Here is a 20,733-nt window from a genome sequence, read left to right as displayed (position 1 = left end):
AGTCCAACCTGGCCTGGCAGCATGTGAAGACTTTAGTTCATGTCTCTCATGGTTTAAAAGGTGAAATCTGTTTGTTCCCTTCTATTCAGTTATGCAATGCCTGATCTATATTTTTAGCCTTTCATGAGAGGAGCAAGACGACGTTGAGGCGGGAGGTAAAGTGACCCAGACTGACTGTCCGTGCTTCAGATCTGACGTGTTCCTATTGGCAACAGACAAAGCCTGTTTTTATATGGAGCAGCATATGGAACGATGTGTGATCTTCTGAGGATTATTTCCATAAAGTCACACAGAAAAGAACAGCATGGCACCAATTTGCACTGCCGAGTTTAAACAAGCAGATTGTGGGGTTTGAGGTATTCGGTCAGATTAATTGATTGGATAGGTGAGTTTGAATGACCCAGCCATCCTGTAGAGATGAGCAGGTCACATGTGTAGCTGATGATGATGTACCTGTTTCTGCCTGAGTCCCGGAATCCTTTGGCAAATGGGTTGCGGTCAATCTTTAGTCTCGTGATCTGCAGAAAAAGAGAAGTTTTGTGATAAGAACTCCAGAACACAGGGACGAGGTGAACACTGGTTCTCTGTAGAGGACTGTTGCTGCTGTGTACCTGCTGGTTCTGGTAGGCGGTGACGGTGGTGAAGACGGTCTCAGGGAAGCTGAAGGTTTTCACTCCCTCCCCGCTGGGCACTGGCTTGTTGGGAGACAGTTCACTGCTGAAGTCCTTCCTGATGACATGAACTCGAGGTTGATACTTGTGCATGGAGTGGAGGATGATCTGTGCACACAGAGAGAGGGTGAAGAACAGTCACTTACTTCAGCTTTCTGCAGACACCTTGCGGCTGACAGGCGCCTCCAAAGGTGCATTTCAAAATACAAAACTTCCTCTCTGCTTCACTTCAATTAGCTTCAATCAGGCCTACGTGACATTAGGCAGAAACCGAGGCCGCAGCTCGGTGACGCTTGCTGGAGGATTATTTCACAGCAGAGCGGAGGCGTCAGGCAGCGTCGGCCCCAGCCTCGCCTCGGGCCCTCAGTCTGCTCTTGATTAATCTGAGAGTGAGAAAACCTCCCCAGAGCCAAACACCCACGACCCCCCCACACTCTGCTACAACAGAGGGGGTCATTTCAAACGGGTGGGGTTGAACACCTCTAAATATCAAAAACATTACAGACCTCACACACACACAGATTATGACAGTGCTGCTGCATGGAGACACAGATTTAATCTGCAATCCACATTTTTAAAAAAACATCGTCTCTATCTGTGGTGGATCAATTCTGTGGTGTGTTGGCACGCTCTGCCCCCACATGTCAATCAATCTGTGTGGGCGGTTCTGTTGTGTCTTTTTACTCGGCATCAGTGAGAAAAACTAAAGTAACATTTTAGCGTCTTTTTCCACCATGATATTATTTTTTTTGTCTGTTCAGCCAAATTAGCCAAAAGTGCAAAATATAACTCTGAAGATCTTTTTTTTTAAGACTGCAATGGGATAAAAAAGGCGATAAAAAAAAAAATTTTGATGTGCAGAGAATACTTTAGAAAGTGCTTTCTGTCCCTCATCAGTGTGAGGTGATGTGTCCTCACATCACACATCCACTGAGGGAGCAGCCAAAGGCCATCGGCTGACAGTTGTTCTCGCTCCAAAACAATTAGGTTAATATGTTTTTATCCACACGGTGGGTAATGACGTCCTTTTTCAATCCTCGCTGAGAATCATCTGGACGTTTTCACCACCAGCAGATGTCTAGGAAGTTAAATCCTGTTAGATTTTGTTTCCAAAACATATTTTGATTCTTTAAGATGTTGTTAAAAACACTTAAATGACCATAAAAAATGAGCAATCACAGCGATGAATTACATGGACTGTGGCTGAACTTACAGCTGAGAACAATGAAGACTCTACCACTGCAATATGTTACACATAATACATGTGAAAAATCACTGAGAGGTCATTTACACTGTGGAAAAACAGGCAGATGTCAAAAACAGACTGTGTAAAAATATTTTCAATTGAACGATCTCACACAACAGCATCGATACATCAGCACGTAATGGATCATCAAGAGCAAAAGAGAAGCAACAAAAGAAAAATCTATCGGCCAGTCCAGCCAGCTTCGGCGTTTTATTAGGTTTTCCCACAGAGCAGCGAGACAGGAAGTAGACGACAGGCGAGAGTGACAGTGTGAGGCGGCTCTGAAGCCACGAGGACGAGGCCTGAGGGGAACAGAGGTGCAGAGGTGCAGAGGTGTGACGGAAGCCTTTAAAGAGCTGCTAGGTTACACTGTGATAGCCTCTCCACGATGCTACTACAAACAGTTCACGTCAGGTAGTTGCTTGAGTTTCATTGCATTAAAATACATGTATTTAATCTACAAAATATTAAACTACCCTACAAAATAAAGTAAATGTTACTATTATATTATTATTTAATTTGTATAAACTTTTTAATATTGGTAATTCAGTTAAAAGACTAAAACAATGCTGTGAAGTTTACAGATGTAAAAACTAGTATTATTAAAAGGAGAACAGAGTCATTTGACTGCTTCATATAAAATAATAAAAATATTTTTTATATATATATATATATATATATATATATCTTGCTATATATATAAAGCAAGATGTGGTATGTAACACCTGTCTGCTTCCAGTAATGAACCTCAAAGTGGAGCGATTAAGTCATACAGAGAGGAGCACTTTTTCTTATATGTACTGGAAATAAAAGGGGAGCGGCGTTCACAACAGTAAATCAATGTGGACTTTAAAACGTAAAGATAATATTTATAACATCAAAGCCTCTTTGTAATAAACGAAAGCTGTAACGCTTTGTTTGGCAGCATCAGAATCAGCGTATGAGTAGAAAGCCGTGTCGTCTGCATAAAGATAGAAAGAGCTAATAATGTCTGTTTAATTTATGACGTGGTGCTTTTTTTATAAAAACTTTAACAGTGGGTAAATCTGTATTGTAATCCTTTATAATATGGAATTCTTAGAAGTCGGTTTAAGGGGCTGTATATTTTTTGGACCATTACATAAATACAATAAGCAGTAAAGCCTACGTGTTTGAATTTTTATTCTCTACAACTGTAACCAGAACAGTGCAGCTTGTGCTCCATGAAACAGTAAAGAAAATCATAAAAAGGAAATACACCAGGTCAGGAGGTCAGAGTCTTCCACTACAGTCTGTGTTTTTATAGAGGAGACATCAAAAATACAAATATGTGTTCTGACAGAGGCTGTGATCAGACCCGTTTTACAGTATAACTGCTGCTTCTGTGTCTGGTTTTATGTGGAATAGCTACACACACAGTGAACACTTTAACCTGCAGTTTACAAAGCGGAGCCGCTGTTTGACGACGCGCCGCCCGAGACATAATAAATATTGTTTTTTCTCACAGCGTCTGCTTCTGTTGTTCGCCGTGACGTCTGATGATTCATGACAACTATGCTGTCTGTTTCTGATGAGGCAGACATTTTCATGACACCACAAGTCAGGAGGATGAGCGAGAAGTCGTGAGGCTTCCCACACGGAAAGCTCCGAAATTAATTTCCTTTGGCCCCCACGCTGCCTCCAGGGAAACAAAGCCCTTAAACTGATCAGCGGGAGAGGAAAGAAGACCTCCTCTCACTCTGAGGCAGCCCTGCATGCGAGAGTCCTCGCCCACCAACATCCATATGTTATTACATTTGTCACTACAGCTGAAGTGAGCTGTGACAGAGAAGGAACCTGCCAGCCCCACGCAGCGCGCTACACTGCAGCCGCCATTTTGTCGCAGGACTGGAAACATCTCTGTCATGGTGGCGTTACTACACGGCTTTTACAACCATCGCATCACCTGTGCATTGCTCATTTTTAACAGGAGATCATCATTAAAGAAAAGCACTGAATTATAAGTAGCTACACATTTTACAGAAAAGACTTATTTACAGGCTGAACCCTCCATAATTAGGATCAGTAACAAAAAATAAATAAATCAATTCTGGGACAATGGACTAACCTGTGTTTTGCCGTTGCTTTTAAAGCCGCCTTTATCAATTTTCTGGCCACCCTACATATTGCACACTAATTAAAGGATAGTTAGGTTTCTTTCAATAGTCAGAGTGTGACCTTCAGTACATATTGGTCATATACTCCCAGTTTGAGAAACAGACATGAGTTTCCTCATTAAAACTAAGAAATGAGCTTCTGTGGATGGGATCAGTAGCAAGATGTGTTCAGGTCAGTGGCCACTTCAATATTTCAACACTTTATATATAACGTGCAGGTTGCTGCTCAACCACTGGGTGACGTAAAGGCGGCTTAACAGAGTTAGAATATGTCTTTTTGGTGGGGTCAGACCCACTGGGATTGTTGATATGTTAGCAAACACTAGCAGGGTTTAGGTCTGACAGGGACCTCCTTTTTAGCTCTGTTTTGGTCTCCACCAGCTACATAACTGGCTTGCGTACAATACATGTTGAAAATGTAAACAGCACATGCTGCAGCTGCGGCTCCATAAAAAACTCTTATAGTCACTTTTTTACATATATAGTCATTTCCATTATAATATTTTTCTACGAGCTTCCACTGCCAGGTTAAAACTAAGAGCCCATCAAAGCTAACAGTCTGCACCTAATACTGTGTTTTTCCCATGAAACCGGTGTCTAACTTTAGAGAAATATTAAGTGTAAATAGTGGACTCACTTTAGCCTGCTGCCCACTTGCTGATCACACATAAGGACAGCAGTAAATCAGACAAATTATGGTGCAACATGTTGCCATACAGTTGAATATTTCACCTACGAAACCCACATTACACATTTAGGAGCAGCCAGGAACCAATAAGAGGCTCACTTCAGTTCACCACCTCTGTTACTGACTGGATACAAGCAAGGCAGTAAATCAGACAGATTGTGGTCAGACTTAAAATTTAGCTCAGTGGTGTGGGCCGCTGCAGTGGACTACAAATCAAACTCGGTCATTAAGTGCCCTTAACAAAACCGTTTCATTACAGAATCCTCCACAGCGCCACAACGGAAATTAATATTATATATTAAAAACAAGGGCACAGATTCAAATCCCAGACTTTTCCATGTTAATCCTCAAACTTGAATAATATTCAGTCAGAGAGTGGGACGGCGCTGTGCGGAGGTCACGTGGCTCAGTGTGGCATCAAAGTCAGTGACGAGTAAATGTGTTAAAAACATCTCTTTCCACAGGACAGTGAAGAGACGTGAAGCATCACACACACACACAAGGGAGACAAACGCACAGCTTTAAGCACAACAAACAGGTTGGTGTGATAGAACTTCCTACACATAGTATGCAGGTTTTATTTTTCTTTCTTTATATTGTTCGGTCTTTGAGTCGATAACCATTAAAAGATCTGATAAATATAATTTAACATTTTATCGGTTTATGCACAGACAGAGTCTTGTGTTGCCTTCAGGTGCAGTGGGAAATATCTGAATTAATTGTGCTTGAACAACTCCAGCAGCAGCATTAAATGTAACAAAATGGCAAATTTCTTCATCAGTGCTTTCTGCTCTCATCTGCTTATGTTTGATAAATTTAAAACTTTTCGTTATTGAAAACATGTTAAAATATATTTTGCAGCATTTTGGTTTGGTAAATGTATTCGCCTACTCTCATTAAATCTTCTGCAGCCAACTTGTGGACCCATTCTTTAGAAGAGGCGTTTTCACTTAATGGTGAATATATATATAAAATTGTACACTATAATGGATAGCAGTGTATGTTTAAAACTGACTGGTTCCTCTGTCACATACAGTCATGATCTGACTGCTGTGAATAAACTTCCACTAAGAATCAAATGGGTCTAAATGGTCTAAAAGCTGCCTCTTATTGTTGAGTGGGTCATAAAAAAAGCTGGAATTCACATCACTAGCTTTTAGTGAGTGCAGTCCGCACGCATGTGGACATCCATGTGGACCAATGCAGATTTGGGCAGATGACAAATTTTGTGTCCTGCTGGCCTTTGTGCGTCCATTCCAGACACAATAAAGCGGTAATTCAGATATGAAGTAATGTTTCATTTATCACTTTTTCTTCAAAGCCATGGGAAAATTATACAGGCTTAAGTCACACAGTTTTAACAGTGCTGTAAAAAGGGTTTTTTTCATTGGGTTTCATGGGGTCACAGCATCAAAAAAGTAGAGATTTTTTTTAAATAAAAGGGGGTTTTTACTTACATGTCCCTGGTCGTCCAGCTCGTTGTTGGTGAGTTTGAGCTTGTCGAAGCTGACCACCTGCCTCATCCAGGTGTCTCCTGAGGCCAGAGAGTCTGGGTGGATGTACACCCGCGGAGGCACCGGGGAGTCCGCGTTTCCTGCCACCATCCACTTGGAGCTGTGGTACACGTACCTGGAAGAAACAGCAGGAAATCTACGATAAGCACCAAAACATCAACACACAGCCACGATTAAGTGTACAACCGCCATGAACAGCCTGCAGGAAGACTTGGTCTCAACCATATTCTATGTTCCTGATATAAATGTACATTTAAAGCATCCATAAATGCAGTGTTTCTCTCTGTGTCCTGCTTGTTTCTCCTTAATTTCTTCCCAACACATTCTCTCGTGATGTTTTTGTCCCACAGAAAGTGAGCGCGGGACTAATATTCCCTCATCACTTCACTGTCTTCAGAACTCATGAGGTCACTTAGAGGTTGAACGGCTTATTAAAAAAGCCAGTTTTGGATTTCAAAAAAGGCTGGAGAGCCTCTGATTTTCTTTTTTTTTTTCTTCATGTAACGCTGGAAAACAAATTCCAAACACTCGGCCACGTTGCTACAACACCGGCTGTTAAAGGATCATCTGTTGTTTCTTCATTGTGCTTGAAATTTCTAACAAGAGCGACATAAAATATTCCATATGCAGTCGCACGCTTGGCTGCATAGTTTCAATTAAGCACAGCCATAATATTTGATGATGCTGTGTGTGTGAGTTTGGGTACAACGAGGCGTCCCACCCATTAAACAGCAGGGAGAAAGAAAAAAAAAGAAAGCAAGAATGAGAAATTGACTTTCAGCCTCCTCCTTTTTTAAAAAAAAACAACAACTGACAAACCACAAGTTAACTCTTCATATGCTGGAAAACAAAGAGAAGGAGCGATAAATAATGTGAAATAAAATAACGAGAGAAAAAGAGAAACTGGATGAGATAGAGGGTGGACAGAACGATAAAAGAAGTGTAGAATAAGACAGGAGAGAAACACAGAGTGGGCGAGTGAGGCTGAGAATAAGTAGAGGAGAGAGAGCGTGTAGCACAGCTGTTTGCCTTTAGTTCTGGCCCTGCTCTCAGTTGAAAGTGTTTTATCTGCAGCGTCTCTGCCAAAGTCATCACTCACTCCTGAAACATGGACAAAACTCTCATTTGGTCCTTTTGTTATTGCCTTGAAGGGCTGCACCACCCCGTTTTACACACACACACACACACACACACATACTGAGGAAAAACTACATACTCAGCCTCTTTCTGCCACAGAAAAACACATTTAAAAGCATATAGGGGGGCGTTTCTGGGAAGGCGGGCAAAGCACACGCCCTCCGGCCGCCATATTGGAGCTAAATTCAACTCTATGTGATGGAGAATGCCAGAGCAGCAGGTTTATAACACTGCATTTGTGAATAAATCCACTTTATTACACCACTTAAAGGGAGGACTTTTAAACATAAGGAGTTATAAACATAAGCAGCGTTCAGGCTGCGGGAACCGTTTCATAGTTCCTATAACCAGAGGATGAAGTTTATGTGGGTCCACACTGAAGGAACTGAAGATGTATGTAGCTCTTTTAATGTTGTTTAAACACATGTTTAGGTGCTTTTAAAGCGCAGGGACTGTGAGAGATGTGTGTTCGCTGGTTGAACACATGAAGGGAAGTGATTCATCTGCGCTGTGGATCCAAAGCTCATGGTTTACAGTCACACCTTGACGGAGTGCTCACACTGTGCGTGCTTCCAAGGCCCTTCCTAACATCTGTCTGTTAACATTTGTCAATAAAGTTTGACAGCTACGAGGCGGGTAGGTGTTTGTTTGCTGGCATTGCTAATAATGCTAGAAATGTGGCCAAGGAAGAGCAGCTGTTTCATTCCCTCTCGTTCACATGGTCTGCTTTTATATAGAAGTTTGTTTAAGCTACAAAAGTGCTTTATACCGCTTTACACTTCACACACACACACACACCGGTGGAGCAGCCACTGGAAGCAAGGGTTCAGTGTCTTGCCCAAGGACACATCGGCATGCAGGCAGGCCCAGGGCTTGACCACCAACCTCACAGTCATTAAAGCTGAGAAGAGGAAGTAACAAAAAGGCAGAAATGCTGCTGCTACCCCTCGTCCAACCTGTCCTCCATCTGCCATATTTATCCACAAAACCTGTCTCATCGCCATGGCACTTTTGGACGCTCTGACACTGCAGGTGCAGTCACAGTAACAAAAAAAAGTCACCTAAGTGTCTGAATCAGTCCTTATTTCTCCTGCACAAGGCACCCAGCAAGGTTAAACTTCTTTTAAAATGGGTTGTGCAGCTCTGGAATCTGTTAAAAAAATGCCTGGAATTGTGCCTTGCATGCTCAGGTTTAGTTCCACAAATAAGAAAAAAATACAGAAATGGACTGAAAAGCTTCAGGCTCTAATGACCTTAAATCAATTGTCGTGGCACTTCTGCATTCTTAAAGGTGTAAACCTTTGAGGGCATGCTGTCACTTTCAGAAGACTAAAGTTACTTCAGAGCTGTGGGTCTTACTGAAAAGCACAGCGAGTTGTGAATCATCGTTTTTCATCATCAGTGGCAGCTGCAGATTTTTGCATAATAACATCTGGGCTAAACTCTTACAAGGAAATATTAAAGAGGTTGTGAAAGTTGGACTAGTTAAAACGTTTCATTCAATCAGAGGTTTTCCTCCAGGGGTTTGGTGCTGAAAAAAAATCACCAGAAACAATCAGCATCTGCAAATGGCCCGCGTTAACAACCTAAAGCCACACAAACCAACAATTTTATGGGTCTTCCTTATATTCTGTCCTGTTTGTTGCACAAAACCAGAGTAATCATCACAGGAATCCAGTGTTCACCAGAACTCCATGACTCAGCAAAAAAAAAAAGGCTTAACTAAACGTTTTGACACATTCTGATCGGCCATATTGGAAGTTTGTAAATACTTTCAGATCAGTCCTTGTGCACTTCCTGTGTGACAGATAATATTAAATATACATGTATGTTTAGCTCATTAGAAGCAGCAAAATAAAAGTTACACCGACAGGTTTATGCATCATTCATTTGAAGTTGCATCTCCTGCGTGATTAGCAATGAGCTAGCATCACTATAAACAGCAGATATTTCTCTGTGTCCCAACTGAAAGACTTGATCCTCCAAAGGATGTGTTCTACAGAGGTCTGCACTTCATAGACTGCAGGCGTCGCCCTCGGAGGTCGCACCAATGGTTGGTAAATGGTACAGAGCTTCTGGTAATCGTGCACCTACAGTTATTAGGTTGCTAGGCTACGGTCTGCTGTGAAAGAATCCAGCTGTTGTCTGATGCCGCAATGACCCCTGGGATAGATCTGTGAAAGATCCATCAAATGTATCCTTCATCACGCCTCTGTGTTGCATTCGGTCTGCAAATGCATCCTACATAGGATGTGGCTCTCAGTTGGGACACAGCCTATAGTTCATCTGACTGACTGACTTATATTGTTAGGTTGTTTAGTGGCTTTACAATCTTTGCAGAGTACAAGATGTTACACACACAAAAATGTAAAATAGCCATTTATTAAAATTAAATTACTGTTAATGTTGTGATGCATGCAAAAAACGCACGAAAAAGAGCTTAACTGCCATGTTTTACTATAGGTAATACCAAGCACACACCTCCACACACAGCCCTTTGACCCTCACACACACACTCACACAGGGTGCCAGGCGTTTTTGTAATTTCCTGTTTGGAGTGCTGTTTAGGGTTATGCTCTGCGTAGCAGGGAAAGTGTTAAGGAACGAGGAAACTTTAGCCCCAAACAGGACTGGAAATCTGATTAGTCCCTCGCTTTCATCTTCCATAAATCTGCCATCTGGCACCGGCACGATCAATAAAGACTGGACTTTATGTGACACTCTTACTGGACAGATGGGGGGGAGGAGGGGGAGGAGGAAGAGGAGGAGGCCGTCTCAACCAACACCAAACCATACAGCTGACAAAACTGAACTGCAAATAATCTCTGTACTTCTTTCCCACAAAGACATGTAGAAACACACACACACCGAAGCAAGTAACAGCAGGTTGTGAGTGTGTGTGTGTGTCCAGCTCATCACAGGCATGCACGTAAAAACACACACATTTACACACTTGGCCGGGCTGTATATTGAGTTACTGTACTGACAGGGTAAATATTGCTATTGAATTACCAGTCAGGGTCGACTGGTGTGTGTGTTCTGAGTTTGTAAGAGAAGACCAACAGCTCTGTGTGTGTGATGTTGAATTTCTTTACTTATAACGACCAAATGTCCTCACAGAGATGGATATTTGGTCACTTCAACACAAAGCCAAGATTTACTATTTATAGGATAAATATTAGGTTAAAGCTGATTTTAAGTTGGGTTTAGGATTCAGATCAGGTTCAGGTTGAGACAATGTCCTCACTAGTATGCTAATATAAAAGCCCCTGAGTGTATTTCTATATCGATGACCCCTTTAAGAATGTATTCTCTAATGTTAGCTGGTAGCTGTGTGTGTGTGACAGAGACACAATGTCCAAACAGATCAAGATTTGGAGTTGGACAATGAAGGACTGTCCTCTGAAATCTCATTTCAGATCTCTTTGTTATGTTTTATTTAGTTGTAACTTGTGCAAAGTTTAAATTAAGATGAATTTTACGTAACGATAAAGTTACAGTTAACGTCTCAGAGTTACGTTTTGGGAGTGCAGTCAAAGTCCTGTGGATCATGAAGGTGCCTTATTTATGTATGGCGGCCAGCATCAAGTCCTCATGAATAAAAATGCCACATTTGGTCAATAATACATCCCCCAGGTTACCTATATGGTAACAGAACATATGATCGTGTTGCCTGACAGCCCCAGAAGTCCGTCAGACAGCACAATGCACCTTCACACCAAAGCCTGTGGTTCAGCTCCCCCTAACACCACAAGCTGGTTTGTTTTCACTTGCTGTTAAGTTTTAAGTTTTAAAAACTACTGGGTAAGGTTAAGCCTTAAAAAACTGGGAGGGAGGTTAAGTAAAGATTAGAGTTTGTCTTACAACATGAAGTCAATATTTTAGTCCGTGAAATGAAACATGCCAATTTCTCCAGTCACATCTCCATGTGTTCAGGGAGGACGTTTCATGAGGGTAGCTGATGATAGACTGCAAAGGGGAGCGGTTCAAATCTTTTTTTATGTTATGAATGTGTGTGTTTGTTAATTGTGCCATCCATTACATGTCATTTGTCAACTTTAAAGATAATTTTGTAAGTCAAGAGAGTTGCAGTTCTACGTTTGAGGACAGAGTCAGGGTAGGGTTGTTATCTACAGAACCGCTCAAATGTCCTCACAAGCATAGCAACACAATAGCCAGTTTCATCGCTGTCGGTGTGTCTTGGGGAAATAAATCCATCCATTTGTATGTTTTAAAATGTGTGTGTGTGTACCTGTGTGTGCTAAAGCAGAACATCAGCATGCCCTGTCTCACACACACACACACACAGACACTCAAAGGAATGAGGTATGTTTGAGGAGCCAGACAGCCCCCACGTTCAGCAGCTCGAGCTCGGAGCGACTGTCCACATAAAAGAAGTATAATATATGGAGATTTAATGAGCGCGGTACCAATGAGACGTTCCTAAAGAGGGGCAGGGAGCCCAAGTAAAGCAAGTCGATTCCAATAAAGGCTGCGTTTCCAGACCCCAAACTCCCCAGGACTGTGAGGCACACCAGTGACAGCTCCCAGCTCAGTTTGCAAAGCCCTGCGGTAAATTCCCCAGCCAGGAAGAAAATCCTATTTAATTTTACAAGATCTTCTGGCCTCTAAAAATCCTCCATGATGTCTTGGTTCGCTGGGAGAGGGAGAGAGCGGGGAGAGAGCGGCAGGGCAGAACGTCTGCTACACGCTCTGGTGGAAAACTTTACAATATGAGATGAAGCAGGCAGGAAGATTTGATCCTGTTTTAAATAATGTGTGGCACACTCTAATGAAATACCCTCACATATAACAACACAATCAGGTTAGATGTCACCGACAACTGTCTGCTTGTATTCTGCAGAAAGAGGCCACACAGAAACACAGATATACTACGGAGAACACACTCTGAACTGCTACACAACAGTGTTTTGACCATTGTTGTTTTTGTGATTTTCAGGATGTTTCAGAGGACACTAAACATATTTAACAGGTGGAAAAGTCACTTTCTGGCTATTAAAAATGATCTCCAGAAGCCATCAGTAATTTTGGGATTAAACAGATTACAATATTTATATGTTTCAGCTCACAGCTGAGGTGTAAACAGACAGACAGACTGCAGAAAGAGGCGCAACATGAGGGGCACATAGTCAGCAAAGTAGCTGCACAAATGCTAAAGTGAGTGAGTTATGAGGGGTGAAAGGTTTTGGGCCAAAAGCAGAAGAGATGAGTTATTCAGCGCTCGCTGTGTGTACATGCAGTCCAAGTGATTTTGCAGAAGCGTTTCTGTCAGCCTCTGTGCAGTCGTCTTGACTGAGAAAGGGTCGGCAGAGGGCTGCATGAAGGCCGGTGCTGTCCGACAGAAGACTGAACCGACCCGCACATGCACGTCTCATCAGTCAATATTAAGAACTTTTTAAAACCTGCTGCATTTCTTCATCGAGGCGTCATCTAAGTTGAATATAAATAAATGTAAAAAGTGACTCACATTATGCTTAATGTCAACCGATCTGCCTCATAAATGCTCCATGATTGACCAACACAATGTGTCTGTGTCTTCAACAAATCAACTCTAAGTCTGAGTAACAGGCTTTTTTTAACCATTTCCTAAAATGTAAATATGTGTGTAAGAGACATTTTTAGAGGTTTGGACATAAACAGGCTGGAGGAGCTGAACATACAGAGACTTTGGTGTTTTCACTTGATTTTATGACGATAATAAAAACATATCCTTTCAGGTTTCTACACCCCATCCGTGGCCAAGTGTCTGCTTCACTGCACTGTGATTGTTTAAAGGCTGTTTCCTCTCAATCATAAATATGAGCAATAAAACAAGAAGAAGAAGAAGACGTCTGCTGGCACAAACAGGAGCATCCGTTTGAGAAGCCATTACGGGTGAAACTCTAATTTTAGATGTGATGCAGGGTCTGAATTATTTGCCACATTATCACTTCATCACAGTAACAGCCTGTATCAGCAGCTACATCTATAAAACCGGACACTGAACGTGCAGGTGAACCTCACACACTTTCCTCATCATCTTCATAAAAAATGACTCTATAAAGCTTCTACACTGGGAGCAGCAGGTTCTTTACAAGAGCAGCATTTTCTTTCCATCTCTCCCTCTCTCTCCGGGTCTGTATTTCCGTCATTAGACATGAATGTTGAGAGTTATCCTATTTGCAGCCTGCAGCCTCTGGCTCTGCTGCTCAGCCAGTGGGATGATGAATACATTTCAATCTCCTCTCTCTGGCTCTGGCTTCAGGGGCCGGCACCGTCTTATTGCATATCCAGAGAGATCCATCACCTACCTACAAGCCTTCCTCCAGCACATGCACTCTTTAATCACTTTCACTTCACTAATGCAAATGATGGGAGCAGAAGAAGAAGACAGGAACACTCTGAGCAGGAACAAAAGTTGCAATATTTTTTGTTTCATCTGAATAAGAGATGATACCAAGAGGAGGAGAATCTAAGCAGGTCGAAATGTTTACGCTCAGATGTGAGAATCGTCCAGGAAACTGCAGCTCTGTGTCCAGCTGTAGCAGCAGCAGCACGGCAGGGTTCATGCATTAGCACACAGAGATGTGGCTGTGCATATTATGTACAGCTGTGCATTCACTGAAAGGTCTCTAATGCTATTTAGACTGTTTTAAAAAAGCATTTTTTTTCTGCTCAGTTTAATCCTTGCTGTGCCTCAAAGCATCTAAAACAGCATTGTGACCATTGTGGGGCACTAAACGTCCCAATGAGTCCTAAAAGAATTTTATAATAATGAGGATTAAAAGCAAACAGTGGGATTCAAGGCTGCATTTAGAGGAGCCAGATAAAGGTAATCTAGAGTACAGAGGAATGTCTGTTTTATGTGTACCTGTATCTTTTGTTATCCACTGGCACGATGTCCATGGCAATGTAATACTGCTGATGAGGGTCCAAGCCGGCTATCTTTACTCTCATGGCAGGAAACATCCTCCTGAACAGAGGGAGAAGAAGAAACAGTGATGGAGAGATGCTCTTTTCTGTTCAGACATTACAAAAAAAAGCTCTAAAAATGAATGAGAGTGCCAAAAAAATTCAGCTTCTCCTCCTGGGACAAGAAGGCTGAAACCAGACTGATGGATGTCAGGCAGACTGACCCACAACACATGTTCAGAGGTAAAGAAGTAGAGCAACATGACTCAAGTCAGATCACACACAGTCTCATGTGCATTCAGCTGTTTGCTTCACCTTTACATGTTAATCAGATCCTTTATGTGTTTGCACATTAAATGTCACTTTTGTGCTAATGGGAGCATCTAAAGTTCATTTTAATCATATCACATAATCAAGCTGTGTTTCCCTTCTTGCTACAGTTACAGTTTTGATCATTACAAACACACATGCTGAGAAATATGGCAACAAAAACAAGCTCTTCAGGTGTAAAATGAACCCTAATGTGAGAGAAACATGCACATTATACCTGCTTACACCTAGTTATTGTTTTATAAAATGACACATATGCTAATTTTGTCATGTATTGCAGTTCATAAAAAAGGCACTAAAACTTTATATTTGTGCAAGAAGTCTTTTAAAAAAGTACATCACAAAAACTGTCGCAGGCGCACATCTGTCAGGGCTCCTGATGTTTATTATGATGTCATCCTGCTGATTGTGCAGTCAAACTCTGATCATGACTCATTCCAGATTTAACGGCCATTACATAACAAACTGCTGCATGGACTGATAAAGTGCAGCCATGTTTTCATCACTGAGGCAAGACTCAATTTAATCAAAGCCAAACTGGTAAGAATTTATAGATTTTCATTTTTTTGCCTAAAAGCTTTGTTTTTTTTTTATAACAGTTATTTATGCAGCAAGATGTTTCTTCTCTGTGAGCTTTCATTGTTTAGTTATTTTTTAGATATTATGTCCTCATAAATCATGTTAAAAAAATGATGCTGTGATGTAAATTGAAAGTGCATAAATATTTACAAATTGTTTCCTAGTTTCCATCCTCCTTGAAAGTGTCCGGCATTTTGAGGGCATGTTTATCTTATTAACTCAGATTTTTATATATATAAAATAAAAAGGAGGCTCTTTTCATTGATTTAAAATGCTATTTTGCTCATTGTGTGATGTTGCCCTGCTCACTTTTGTCCCTTTAACACTTCTATAATTGCAGACTGTAAATACATTGTGACCTCTGACCTTTTTTTTTTTACAATAGTCCAACTGTGAAATATATATAATGCCATTTATATATAAATACATGCATGTTTTCTTGTCCTCTAAATGTCTTCAACCAGCTCTCCATATTTTAAAGCTGCAGTCAATAAACCCTGAGTCTTAATATGACGCATGAAAACTGCAGCTATTTTAAATAACACACTGTGTACGAAGAGGGACACATTTCAACCTAATTCCGCCTTTTGCACTTCAAACGCCGCGTTTTTTTCCCCTTTTCATTTAATGGTCGTAAATCCGGCTCTGCCTAATGAGAACAGAGGGCTGTTTTCTTGCTTCCTTCTCTTCTGGATTTATGGGCTTATTATGAGCAGGCCGTGAAATACACACGGCGACGGTCGTGTCCGCCTTCACTCTGCCTCAGCGCAAAACCCGATTGTTGCTCTATTTATGAGCTGATTACCAATTTAAAGCCAATTCATAAAAAAAGAACCAAGTGTAGTCTATAACGAGAAGGAGCGAGACGGCAGACCGTATATTTCAAACTGAAGTCTGAGAGGAAGAGCTGAGAAACAGCTTCGGCCTCATTTGGGTTCGTGTTTTATATTTAATTCAGCTGCAGCCAACTGAGATGAGTTTTCCGCTTGTCCAAAGAGGCCTCGAATAAATAGTGTCCTGTAGTTTTTGTCGTTTTGCAGGAAAGAAAAGTCCCCACATAAATTACGGTATTGACCAACTGAATGAACCCAGTTTGAAGAAGGTAAAATTATGAAAATAGTTTAGTCTGGTTGGTTCTCGTTATTAATAATAAAAACATAAAAGAGGCCATTCAACTTTTGACGTGGAAATTTCACAATCTGTCCAATAGTGTAATCAATTCAAATTTAAGCGAATAAAATTGGTTGCATAAAACTTTCAGAATCTACCCCAAATCTTTAACCATTCAGCTCAATAGTAACGATTTTATCGGAAGCGCTCTGTGCGTAAAGTTGAAGCAGAGTAATAAGAGATCAGCCATTTCTGCCTGGTGCGCACAGGAGGAGGAAATGTGTGCGCAGCGGCCGCGCGGAGCGGGGAAAGGTTCTTCCGCCACGATCCGCAGGTCAACTTCCGTGCTTGCTCTGGGTTTAGGTTTTTTTGGGCCCGAGAGAGCGAGGAAACCGAGAACATGTTGTAGAGACATTAATTAGAACCAGCTCTCCTTATTCGCCGACATCAGGAATAACCTGCCGCGTCGTGAGGGCCTGAACGCAGCAGAGCGGCCTGCATGTGCAACACATTAACACCCTCCAAACCGAGCTCAGAGGTGCATTAGGTGTGTGCGTGTCTTTACAATGATGCATTTGTGTGCGTTTGTGGGTTGATGTGTCTGCAGATTGAATATCTGATAAATCCCTTATCTGTGCCAACACGAGTCCTCGTGCGTTTTAATAATCTTAACCCTTAGGGAATAATTCAGCAAATAGTGTATTGGAATCGATAAGTAACTTGTCTCACTATTAAAAACTATATGTAGTTTTTAATAGTAAGACAAGTTACTATACTATATAGGTTTGTGCGTAACAGTTCGCCAAAAACTCTTTACGCAGTTTGCGCCAAACATCCGCCAGAGCTGCGCATACCTCCAGCCGCTGACTATGCGTAAGTGTGTGCGGCCTACCTGCCCGCCTTAGTGATGATCATCTCTGTCCCGATGTCGTGGAAACGCTTCCACAGATCCGCGCACTGCAGCTCCACCTGGATCTCCTCCATGGACGCCGGTGGAGACGGATCACAGGGGCCGGGGGCCAGGTCGGCAGGTGAGCCGAAGGAACACGACGTCCTCTCGGCCAGACCTTCTCCGTCCGAGCCGGGACTCGCCTCTGAGTCTGGAGGGAAAATGGAGGAGATGATGAGAAGGCAGCTCTGAAACAGTGGAATTAATGCGCTTTTAGGCTTTCCGCAGGAAACTTGGCAGGGTGAGAAAGTACAGCGGTTCTCCTCGCTGACTCCAAATCACCTGCCGTTTACAGCTTGGAGACGAGCGGCCGAGTTTGGCTCGCTGGCTCGGCTCGTCATTGGGAGTTCTGGGCTGATGTCAAAAGCAGAATAAATGCTGCGTAACGCCTTTGAAAAGCGTTGTAGAAAATATTAAATTTTAAATTAGGCCACACAATGAAGAATTCCGAAGGGAGACGTTCAGCAAATGAAATTTTCCTTCTATTGCTCCTCCTGGAGCGAGTTTTACAGAGTGGCCATTCAAAGTCATCAACGCAGTCACAATGTTAGAGCAGATAAAACGCTCCCTCTCTCCTGAAACACATCCAGACCTACAGGAGAGGTTTCCATCAGTCTGAGCTCTAACCTCCAGACACCCTCCATGATGACCTCAGCCTCCTTTACATCTGCCTTCCTCACTAACGGCACAAAGCAGCAGGCTGAAAGATGGAGGACACAATAACAGACACCTGGGCATCTTGTGCCATCCAAACTCCTGCATGACCTTTATAAAGAGTTCACTCAAAAATACATTGAAACACACCTGAAAACTCACTTCCAAACACGTCATTATTCCTATATATATTTATATATATATAAAATGGGGGTTACATATCATAATGCATCACCCTCATAAGATCACCACATGCTAGCTCCCATTTCACCTTTCTCAGAAACAGTTTATAGCTGAGTATCCTTACACCTCCTCCAACACCCCCCAAGAAAAAAGAGAGAGAGAGAAAAAAGAATCTAATAATGTATTATTTATTGGGGGCCCTGACACAAGGAGGTTCACTTGGCAGACTAAGGGCACACAAATATGGTTATGCAAATGCAGAGCTGCTGAGAGACTGGACAGCGTCCCGGGCAAAACCGCTGCAGCGCAGGCCGAGCCAACCTCACTGGAAACAAGAGAAGGGAAGGAGGCAGCGGGGGCTGAGGGGGGAGATGGAGATAGGAAGAGCAGAGGGAGGAGGAGGAGAGGGAGGGAGGGGGAGAGGAGGTGTGTAATGACCACAGACACACACAGAAAGTCTTTCCATCATCTTAGGGGATCCATCCAGTGTCACTGCAGCCACTGAGGACTGCCACACATGATTACTCTCCCACTCTTTCCTCTTTTAAATGTTCACACCCACACAGTTACTTTGTAAACACACACACACACTGCCGGTGCAAGAGGAGGAGGACACTTTAAATCCTAACAAAACACCACCTCTATTTTGTGAGTATTTTGTGTTTCCCCTGTGTTGTCAGTCTAAGAAAATGCACTGACATGCTCTGATTATCTTAGCTTCAGGGCCCTCTGTTACCTATGGATCCATCATAACCTTAAAAATGTATAAATCTAAAGAGTTTTAGAGAATATTTGTGGCCTAATAATCCAAACGCATTTGCTTTCTCACAGAAAAAAGAAAAATCTGGTTTTTTTTTGCATCAACACTGAAAGCTCCTTGAATATTTGCAGCAAATAAACTCTTCTGAATAGCAGCATTGAGCGACTCAGTATCTACTATAGGCATCTAAAACTGGATGCTGGTGTGTAAAAAAAGGAGGCGTTCAGATGCATTCCAGGCAGCAAAAGCAGCCTCAATTAAATGAGATAATTGGGCAGGAACGCCTCAGAGGAGGGAAAGGCAGGAGGCCGACGACTCCGCCCAGCCGTCCTGTCATCAGGCGTGGGGACCTGTCCTCTAGCACTCAGCAGACACACAGTCAAAAAACAATAGCAGCAGAAAAAGAAATAAATAAAATCAAACACAAGTTTGTGAGTGAATTTGTCAAAAACTAGGAGAACAGGAAAGACAACACATAACTTTAGTCCTCAGATTTTATGTGGTTTTGTTTCCAAGTTGAAGCTGAATGAATAAAATCTGACATTTATTGATGAGCAAAAATTTGGCCACTCAGCAGAATGCTGCCCAGACATCTGCTGTGGTTCACTTCACACACAGACACACAGACACACACTCAGCTCTTGCCAGGCCTCATTAAAATGAGACAAACACTCATAGTTGGTCACTAATTGGTCTGAAATTTAATCAACTCAGTGCTGTAATTGTCAAATTGTCCTCTGTGACACAGTTCATGTGTTTAACCACACACAGAGTGTTCAAACATGGGATGACAACGCACAAATACAGTTAACATTTATGAAAAGAATTTGTGTTTTTAATTTTTGTGAATTATTAAGGGAATATCTGATGCAGATTTTGTTTTTTTCTCCTAAATCTAAACACAAAATATGTTTTTTTTTTCCCTGCAGTGTTTCTACAAGTATAAATCTCCTGAATCTGAATTTGTTTTGCACCTTTTTGCATTTTATAAACTTGATTCCATAAAGTCTACAAACACACTAAATAGGCTGTGAAACGTGTTTAAAATGATCTGGATTTTTAAAAGTGATGTTGTGGATAAAGAGCCCACAAAACCAACCAACACATCCAGCATGCAGTTTGCTGAATTCACACGTTAAATAAAATATCTGATTCTGATTATATGGCTGCTAAATAAAGTTTCTTTATGAACCTGTTTAAAGATGCAGCAGGTTTCTGGAGTGGACAGATACAATGCGCCTGTTTCTGCGCTGATGGACACTCAGACACGAAGGAAGCTGTGAAAACTTCAGTCCCTCTCTTACACATCACTTATTAGGGTGGATGTGAAAATGTTTGCCTACTTATTAAACATTATCATATTTAACTGACAGATGCGTAAACGCCAGGTGTTTGTAGAGAATCAGTTCTGTGCGTAAAAGTGCAATCGACACATTTTAAACAACACAAACATACATTCCCATTAAGTATCGTCTACGTGGATACATATTGTGGCTGTGTGGTGGTAATAGTTTTGTGCTAACTGAACTGTTGAGCTCCTACAGGCCGTTAAATGCAAGCCTGCCTCGGAGCCTGTGCGTTTCTCAGTCCTGCCCTTGTCTCTGAGGCTAATAAACGTGTTATACGACCAGCCGGCTTCCAGCCTCGCCTGGAGTTGAGTAAAAATAAAATCACTCCGTTAAGGATTCCTCTAAACCACATAATCTGACCACAGAGACTCGCTGTTCTCCGTCACCCCCATACGACGCGCCAAAGCGGAGGCTTTAGGACCCGAGCAGGACCCGCTGAACCTGCCAGGAACCCGTCTGCTAATGAGAGGGACCAGAAGGGGCGAGGAGTTGGTTTATTCATTCAGCCACAAATCC

At 42.0% G+C, this 20,733-nt stretch overlaps 1 protein-coding gene across 2 annotated transcripts in view; it reads right to left on the bottom strand.

Moving 5' to 3' along the window:
- Positions 1–20,733, bottom strand: part of tbx15 (T-box transcription factor 15) — a 31,051-nt gene that overhangs the window by 7,919 nt on the left and 2,399 nt on the right. For both annotated transcript variants that reach the window (XM_028393342.1, XM_028393341.1), the window contains exons 2-6: positions 17,215–17,422; positions 14,263–14,364; positions 6,198–6,369; positions 612–779; positions 454–518 (exon numbers count right to left, since the gene is read on the bottom strand). In XM_028393342.1, the coding sequence (XP_028249143.1) occupies positions 454–518; positions 612–779; positions 6,198–6,369; positions 14,263–14,364; positions 17,215–17,306 (599 nt within the window). In that variant the 5' untranslated portion in view covers positions 17,307–17,422. The remainder of the gene's footprint in view (positions 1–453; positions 519–611; positions 780–6,197; positions 6,370–14,262; positions 14,365–17,214; positions 17,423–20,733) is intronic.

Source organism: Parambassis ranga, chromosome 21 (genome assembly GCF_900634625.1).
Source record: "Parambassis ranga chromosome 21, fParRan2.1, whole genome shotgun sequence".
Classification (NCBI taxonomy): Eukaryota; Metazoa; Chordata; class Actinopteri; family Ambassidae; genus Parambassis; species Parambassis ranga.
This window is presented reverse-complemented; position numbering and strand designations above follow the sequence as displayed.